The sequence below is a fragment of the Papaver somniferum genome, chromosome 2 (assembly GCF_003573695.1).
Source record: "Papaver somniferum cultivar HN1 chromosome 2, ASM357369v1, whole genome shotgun sequence".
NCBI lineage: Eukaryota > Viridiplantae > Streptophyta > Magnoliopsida > Ranunculales > Papaveraceae > Papaver > Papaver somniferum.
The window spans coordinates 41,381,767-41,390,801 of NC_039359.1; the positions used below are offsets into that span (position 1 = coordinate 41,381,767).

General features: G+C 35.3%; 1 protein-coding gene across 3 annotated transcripts; it reads right to left on the reverse strand.

Annotated features, from left to right (window-relative positions):
• Positions 1-5,509: 5,509 nt before the first annotated feature.
• On the reverse strand, positions 5,510-8,402 carry LOC113353158. Of its 3 annotated transcripts, none has more exons than XM_026596845.1 (6): positions 8,002-8,398; positions 7,576-7,626; positions 7,335-7,468; positions 6,944-7,035; positions 6,666-6,861; positions 5,510-5,920 (listed from the first exon to the last, which is right to left on the reverse strand). In XM_026596845.1, the coding sequence occupies exons 1-5, from the start codon at positions 8,311-8,313 to the stop codon at positions 6,680-6,682; spliced, it is 771 nt and encodes a 256-aa protein (XP_026452630.1). In that variant the 5' UTR covers positions 8,314-8,398; the 3' UTR covers positions 5,510-5,920; positions 6,666-6,679. The 3 variants fall into 3 exon arrangements, with proteins under 3 accessions (XP_026452630.1, XP_026452631.1, XP_026452632.1); XM_026596846.1 differs by lacking the exon at positions 5,510-5,920 and adding an exon at positions 6,105-6,236 and having other exon boundaries at positions 8,002-8,401; XM_026596847.1 differs by lacking the exon at positions 5,510-5,920 and having other exon boundaries at positions 6,689-6,850; positions 8,002-8,402.
• Between the last annotated feature and the right edge of the window lie 633 nt (positions 8,403-9,035).

The following is a 9,035-nucleotide window of genomic DNA, read 5'->3' on the forward strand; positions in this document are numbered from 1 at the left end:
ATGATGACTTTTGAGCTAATCTTAGCTCTCCCTGTTAGACAGCGAGGGAGATTTCCTACAAAATTGGGTTAGATAGAGTCAAACTTCTGTTCCTTAGATTTATCTGTACTCTCGCTGTAGTTATTATCCCTGCATCTCAGTGCTCCAAGGGCTATGTTTTCCTCACTTCAGGCTAATTATGTATGCGAGTGTTTTTTCGATCGGTACCACGGTGGTGACAAACCATATGTAGTACCACGTAAAATTGTATGATGGGTAGTATTTTTTTTTATTTTATTAAATTAGATGCTTTTAAGATCTGACAGGAACAATCACTCTCGGACAACGAGTATAAAAACAAGCTTATTATAGGGCGGGCATGATTTATTAGAGGGGTGGCAGTGTGATAGTAATGTCTTTTTAGTTGGTTTGGGATGTCCTAAAGAGGGTGTAAATTTACTAAATTACCCTCCCCATTTTTAACCTAAATCAAAGCTAAATTGAAAATTTGTTTTCTTTCTTCTTCTCTTCTCCTCCTCCCATCAACCGTAACCTCCATTAATACTCAAAATTTCATCGTCTTCGATTAATCGACGATTCAAAAATTAATCAAGTATAGTGTAACGACTTATATGAGGTATGTTTTTAAAACCCAGTTACGGTTTGGTTTATTTTGTTCGATTTTAGTTAAATTTCTATCAAAAATTAGGGTTTTAGATGAAAATTGAAATTGAAATTTCTGGGCTTGTGTGAGTTACGGTTGATTTTAACCCAATTACCAACCGTAACTGGAGATTTTGATGTCGTTACGGTTGGTAATAGTTCAATTACCAACCGTATGTTCTTATATCTGAGAATTTTCTTCGGTTACGGTTGGTAACCATTTTAGTTTACGAACCGTAACTCAGTTACGGTTGGTATCGAGCATTTGGTTACCAACCGTAACTGAGTTACGGTTCACATCGAGCATTTAGTTACCAACCATAACTGGTTTTACGATTGGGTTTTCTTCAAATTTAACCAGTTACGGTTGGTAGTTCATCTTTTACGAACCGTAATTTCGATTTACGGTTGGTTATGAGCAAAATTCCAACTGTAATTAGCTTTGAAAATGTAAAAAAATTGAATTTTTTACGTACTTTAGGTAACTTTGAGCAACAAAAAGCTAGTTGGGACTAATTTAGAAGTATACCCGATCATTTTCAGGTCCTGGTTCATCATTTTGTTGGTTAATTTCTTCAATTGATTGGGATTGACCTTCTCCTCTAAATTTTTTTTTAACTCTAAAAATCTGATTTTAGTTTTGATTTTGAGTTAATATAAGTGAAATTAATCATTAACACTAAACTTAATTATCATCACTATTAGAGTATGTAGCCGAGGTTAATAATGCAAAGGACCGAGGCAATCATGCAGTCAAGTGACATGCTAGAAAATAGGATCGTCAGTTTACAAGGTCCTGTAATTAAGCTGTATTACCTAGTCAAGTTAGTTATCTTCTAGGGTTATTGGTTTATCCTATTGTCACTATAAATAGGAGTTCTCTGATGTAAATGTAATCATCTCCCAATATTGTGATGATCAATTATATTCTCCCTACGGGGTTTACAGTGGATGTAGGTCAATTGACTGAACCACTTTAATATTTTGTGTTCTCTATTTCCCTCTTATCATTCATATTTTAATATGGTATCAGAGCAGGAAAAGATCCTTGCTTCTGCATCTATATGTTTGTTTTTTGATTGATGTTCTTTCTTATTGAGCATCGTTGTGTTTTATTTTGTTTTCTGAGAACAAAATAATTTTCATCGCTTCGGCTTTCTAATCTTTTTTACATTTTTTTCATCAACTGTTTTGGAGTTTATGTCCAACACTCTCATCCTGGTGAACTTCTGTGGGCTCCGATCTGAATTTTACGTCCAGTTTTGCTTCTTAACCATCAAGGTATGACAATTGTTTGTCTTGAGTTTTCTTTGTTTTTCATTTTAATGAGCATCTATTCGCTGATGTTCACGGTAGAACAATCTTATTAAAATGATCCCAATCATATCGATTCTTCATTTTTTTTATGCTTCATTTCTTATGTGATAAGAATCATCACTTGGGTTGTTTTAATTCTACTCTTTTCTAGGTTTCTTTCTCAGAACCTAATTAATGAAACATGCAACTGTCGTGTTTGTACATTTGTTTGAGATAATGATGTCCCAACCAACGTTTGTGTTTGACTGGAAAACTAATACAAAGGATATTGGTGTTTGTTGATCAGGTATTCGGTAATAATGTTATGCTTTGATCACAATACTTTTCTATGTGCTTTTAAATCTCGTTCATGTTTGCTTTCTGTTTGGCAACCAACAATTTTTTTTTTCTTGCATCCTACTTTCCTTTGCGGAAAATCACTTCTCTTTGCGATTTTTCGCTCAAAGTAAGTCATTTCTGTTTGTATCTAAATCTTGTTGTATCATTGTCAACATGATTTCAAACCATTAATATTTTCTTCATTCCAATTTCTTAGAAACTTTCATATTTTTAAGATATTTATTATTTCCGAATATATATTCTCTCTTCGGAGTTGGTACTGTACTACTCTCTTGTTACAGTATCGCAATCATCTCATTTTATGATAGCCTTTCAATTATTGTGAATGAATTAAACTCATTTCACTGATCTAAGCTATTTTGCCTTTTTTTTTAATAGTATACAAGTGATCATTCAATTTCAAGAAGTCTTGATTCTTTAAAAAATCAAGACCATTTCGATCCATATTCTTTATTCTGAACTCTTTGAGTTCTTTTGTCTTTTATGACTTGTCTGAGATCCAATCTACGAGCAAGTCAGCTTTTCATCGACTTGGTGTAGTATGGTTGATTATCTATGTTTCTTTTACAAGTTGTTTTTGGAATTTTATTTCCAAGAAGAACTGTTCTTTCTTAACAAGTGTTAATTAATTGGATTTCTATGTTTAAATTTTTAGATTACTGCAATATATATACTAATGCTCATGACGAGAGTGATGACAGAAGATCTGATATCTTTTTTTCTTTATCATCTCCATCTGTTCATTGTTAGTTTATTTGGCCATTAATTTGTGGCAAAACTAGTTAAAGTTCCATTGGTGGTTGTTTTCTGACCACTTACACAAGGATATTTTTCACCTTTCCGGTGGAAGTTTTTTTACTAAATTTCTTTTGGGCACTGTTATTCATCACTTTGAATGTGATTTGGTGTCAATACTTTCATACAACCATGAAAATCATCATTACTTTCGCATCGTCTGTTGATGCACGTAAAAACTGATTTTATCACTTTGAATGTGATTATCATTCTATTGTTACTACTGGATGCTGCTAATATCAAACAAGTTTGGATGCTCCTGTTTGAAGATCTAAGTTAAATCCTGATGTAAGAGTCAAGAAATTACAACGGTTTATGGACGATGATAGCTAGAGGCAAAGCAACCTGTTTTCCAAGTTGTGGTGTTACAGTTCAGAAGATTTCCTCAAGTGACTGTTTTGATGATGTTCAACTTACATAATTGAAGAGTGAAGAGTGTTTTCTGTTTGCTGCTTCGACTGATTTGTGGGTGTCGTTCAGGATTTGCTCCTTTATGTGAAGAGTTGTTCAAGTTGTACACTTCAAAATTTTGCGTGTTCGACTTGAGGGGGGTATTGGAGTATGTAGCCGAGGTTAATAATGCAAAGGACCGAGGCAATCATGCAGTCAAGTGACATGCTAGAAAAATAGGATCGTCAGTTTACAAGGTCCTGTAATTAAGCTGTATTACCTAGTCAAGTTAGTTATCCTATTGTCACTATAAATAGGAGTTCTCTGATGTAAATGTAATCATCTCCCAATATTGTGATGATCAATTATATTCTCCCTACGGGGTTTACAGTGGATGTAGGTCAATTGACTGAACCACTTTAATATTTTGTGTTCTCTATTTCCCTCTTATCATTCATATTTTAATAATCACTAAACTAGGTTATCAATTATGAGGGTTAATTTATCATTTTCAGTATTTTTTGATAAAAAACACCTTGAATGATCATGTAGTGACCCTTTTTGTCCTATTAGAATACCGCCCCTCTAATAAACCATGCCGTCCCTATAACCGATTACATACAAATGTAAGTTAGAATGACGATTAATACGAAAATATCAACTATACATATCAAGTACTATATATATTATATTTAATTATGTAGCAGCAGGTGTACGATGATAATATTCTAGAATACTATAGTAACTAGTTTCTCATTATCATGTTTCTAGTTTTCATTATAAAAGGAAAGACCGACTGGTAATGGAAGAAGAAGAATAATATAATCTAGGCAGAGAGAAATGGAAACTGGAGCAGGAGAAGACCACGGGGCTTCCACAGTGGTGACTGAATCAACACCAACAGCTTACCATAATGAGAATCAGAAGCAAGCTGTGCAACCAGTTAATATATGCGAATCGAAAATGAATTCCTCTTCATCGGTATCAGTTTTCACAACTCAGCTTATATCGGTAACAGATGCAGAGTCTACAGACAGTGTAAGTATCTTTACTACATCATCCCATGGATATCATCTTTGAGGTTTCGTATGTTGCTGACGCATATGTGAGTAGTAGCTATATTTTATAATTAACTTGCGCTTTACCTCTAATTTCAGCTAAAATCTGCACATGCTGGTCGGGAACCACCACATAAACCAGTAGATCCTGGCCATGGACCTCAGCACAACGACTACGCTGATACCAGGGATGTGTAGACAGTGTAGCTTAAATCATTATTTCTCAAGTAATAAATAATACTACCAGGGACGATATTCCCCGTATGTGTGCGAAGAACGCAGCTTATCTATCTATACATGTATCTATTTAGTAAGAAGAGAGAAATCAATGTTGTTCCTTGTTTGGTTTTAAATTTGTCCAACATTCCCGGCATATACACTATATCAGTCGGATGGCACAAAGTGATTGATTTCTGGGAACTCGAATACTTAAATTTCCAGAGCAGAATGATGTACTTTTGTCAGAGTATTATCTTCATGATGGTGTTTGCGTCTTGTTCATTGCTGAACGAATTTTCTGCCCTGTGGGCTATATGGTACAGGTAGGAAATATAGGTAAGACCTGAAACTTGAAAGAACCTGATGAGACTTGAAACTTGAAAGAACCTGGTGAGCAAATTTTGCCAAAGTAACGGAGCTTCTTTCATTTTTCTGTTTAGTTGGCACATCCATTTTTGGCTTGGAACTCGAACATGAATCAAAACTTGCCTGCAATTACGTACAGTATGTTGTACAAGAAATCTAGACTTGCCTGCAATTACGTACAATCTGTTGTACAAGAAAATATAGCTACCTTCCGGTAGACCAACACCTCATCAGATGGAACACCCAAGGGAAACGTCGTGTTAAATATAGAACAATTTCCCTAAAGAAGGTTAGTTACTAGGACATAGGAATTGATTTAAATCTTTTGATATCCAAGTAAAATCTGATCAATTGCAAGGTTTTTTGATTTTTTTGGCTAGCAATAGGCCACCATTACCTAACCACATGAATTATTTAACAAAACAAAAAGGAATTGACATGAGAAAGAAGGACTGAATAAAAAGGGATTCCTTTCGAGATTAGACGCCTAAACCCACTAGTCCAACAAAATCAAAGACTGGAGAGATGGTAACAGTTAATCGAACTATAAAGATCTGATTGTGTGACCGAACAAATGTCAGGAACAACCATGAAGAGTTGTACTGTACATGCTACTGCGTACATCAACTGTTGTGATTGCTGTTGTTGTAACATGGATTGGTCAGACAGCAAAACTGCAAGGTGATTACAATTATACATATGTTTGCTACTTGACGTTCTCTTTTCCTCTGGCAACATGGCGCAATGACCGTACCCTTTGATTTCTGCTGTGATAGATGGAGAGGAAGTAGATACTGCAAATCATAGAATAGTGAAAGTATAATTTTAAATCTGTAAAAGATTTAGGCTAAGCATTTAATACTTTGAATAAATCTAAGTGCAAAACTGCAAGATCACTACTATACACACACATATTATTGTTTTTCACTTCATTCCAAGAAAAAGTAAAAAGTTGAAATAAGAAAACTATTATAAGTTGGCGAATATTCACAAAATTGGAGTTTCTCTAACTCAAAACATACACGAGATGAGACTTTGGTTGGTTTTGATTTGAATTCTCGTGATAAGAAGGGTAGATCCTCATTCTGATATACACACAAGCCCACACACCTAGGATTACAATAAAGATGGGACGTCATTGAGCACATAACATTATAGCAATACTTCAAATCCAACATATTCTGATAAGTACTGATTTGACTGTTTAATAGTAATTCAATAATTCATGCATTTAGATATTTTATCAATTCCTTTGGGTGAAAGTAAGAACTCTTGAAGTTTAATAAAAAGTTAAGTGCTAAACTTGAAGCCAAAAAATCTGGTAATAGAGTCAACTACTGAGAACAAAACCCAAACAATAGAACAAAGTGAGCATAAAAAGACTAAGAATAACAGTATGTAGAATTCTCGGTTATGTCGACTATAAGTTATAGAACTATTATTTGATTCAGTAGCATAAAAATTTCATATCTTGGAAGAGAAGAACTTGCTAGACAGACAACAACCTGTTATGGGAAGGTAAAAGTATAAATGACTTACCATGAATCAGTTGCTCATGGCTTCTTTCCTCGCATGGCAAAATAAGTTAAGGCCATCTTAGAAAACTGAGTGAAACTAAAGAAACTCTGTAAAATTTGACGTCCTTTCACAATCCCCTCGCGGACGCCCCTCACATTTGTAGCTAACGGTGGTCCCGTAGTTTTAGTTTGTTGACTGGCTTGCTCCTGAATCAGTGCTAACCAAGTAAATTAAATTAAAACTCAATTCCATTTGAGGTCATTTGATGAAGCAAGAAAATGGAGCAAAAACAAGCTAACCAGTTGGCTTTATATTTGTAAAACTACGAATCCTGTCTTCGGCAACACGAACAGCTCTGGTGGATCGTCTAACACCCTGTGTTATCTCCTGTCTGCACCAAAAGCAAATGACCTTGAAAGACTAACCGTGGCATGTGAATATGCATATGCTCATATAATGATTCTCAATTTTTTTTAAATGCAAGTACAATGGGGTAACAGGGAGTAAGAAGAGTTACACCTATCGAATGCCAGATATAACTGACATCAGCAATAACTATTTAACATTGATCATTAGAATAACTACATTATTGTTTAGGCTGAGACGCCTCCAACTGAGTTGAAAAATTTATTACAGCAAATGAACTTGGGACAATGACACAATTTCCAAGACATTTAGTTTAGAACATACCCAAGATCACTGAGCTCCATTGTTAGGTCACTTATCTCCATGCCAGATAAGCGAACAGCAGCCATTGTATCCGGAAGTTCCTCTCTAGCATCATCAAGTAGCTTCTCTATAGACTCAGCAGCTCTCCTAAATGCCTTTAACCCCACATGAAAAATTGTGATAAGAACACTTCTCTAAAGAACTAAAATACTAGCTAGTTAAAGATTCTAACTAACTACATAGTTTCAAGTTCAAAGTATACCAAAAGCGCTGGAATCGCAGAGAAACATAGCCAGCACGTCGACACCGCTGCCTATACAAAATACAAAATTATCAAGATCCGACTGCAGTTTTATAAAAACTAAGTGAAAATAGGCCATTAACCAGTGACTGTCTCTCATACTTGAGGTCAGTGGTTCCTGTCCACTGCTGACCATTCCACACACAAAAAGGAGTTTACTACAGAAACCATGACTCTAATATTAGTGAATTTTGAAGAACCCTAAACTAATAACACAAATTCCTGGATTAAGCACAGAGTAATCTCCACAATGCAGTACTAAATCAACAAACACTTCAATTAAACCCAAATTAACAATTTCAAGAACCAAACTTTGAAGCTTATAAACCCTATAATTTCAGATAATGATAATACTAAGGAGATGATGAGGAGGAGAGAAACGGTTACCAGACAAGCAATGGCATTTAATACCAAGATATGACGATTAGTGAGGTTTAATTGAATAACTGGAACAGATGATGATGATGGAGATCCAATGGATGAGGTTAGTTGAGAAGGTGACTCCGATTGAAGTGAAATTGAAGAAATTTGAAGAAGCTTGGAGGACTGATTGTTGTTATTATTAAGATTTGTTAATGGTTGAAACGAGATATGATTTTGAGTGTTTTTAATGGAGATTATCTTACGTTGAGCATCAATGGTTTTATTTAGAGATGTTATCGTGGGATTTGATACATGCAATTTCATTGCAGATAACATCTCTCTCAACTTTCAACACTCTCTAGTCTGCTGTAGCTCGCTCTCTCCGCCTGGGTTTCAGAGATGAAAAGGATCGTTAAGTTACCATCTCCCCCGCACGTTTTCTTGGAAGCACCCCATTGGGCACGGCAGGCCGTTACCGTATTAGAGCAAGTTTTATGGTGGAAGACATCTTCCACTCCACCTCATCATTTGAAATTATGGATGGAAACGCAAATATAATGGTGGAACAACAAAAACGTTAATCTTAATAGTATTGAGCGCTAATCAGAATAGGACTAAAAAACGCTATTCAGAATAGCACAAAACGCTATTAAGATTAGCGCTTTTTTCTTAGCCATTAGATTTTCAACGGATCGTTTTAAATTTACGGATAAAAAAAAAACGCTATTCTCAATAGCGTTTGTGCTATTCTGAATAAAGTTTTGTGCTATTCTGATTAGTGTTGAGCGCTATTCTGATTGGCGTTTTCCATCTTCTAGTGCGCTATTCTGAATAGCGTTTTACGCTAGTCTAATTAGCGCTACCATGGATTCCACGGACCATCCCACGAAATCATGGAACACTGTTTGGATTTTTTGTGGAAGACCCCAATTTGAAAGCCATTAGACTTGATATTACATGATTTTTCCACACTTGGAATTGCTTGGATTCCACCATAAGACTTGCTCTTAAACATGGCTCATATGAGCAAGGGCTATGGATGAGAGCTCTTTAAAATA

Coding starts and splice junctions, on each gene's coding strand:
- LOC113353158 (XM_026596845.1), bottom strand. CDS start 8,313: ATGTTATCTGCAATGAAATTGCATGTATCAAATCCCACGATAACATCT. Junction 7,469..7,575: donor CTGCGATTCCAGCGCTTTTG/GTATACTTTGAA, acceptor GTGGGGTTAAAG/GCATTTAGGAGAGCTGCTGA. Junction 6,862..6,943: donor TACAAATATAAAGCCAACTG/GTTAGCTTGTTT, acceptor TTACTTGGTTAG/CACTGATTCAGGAGCAAGCC.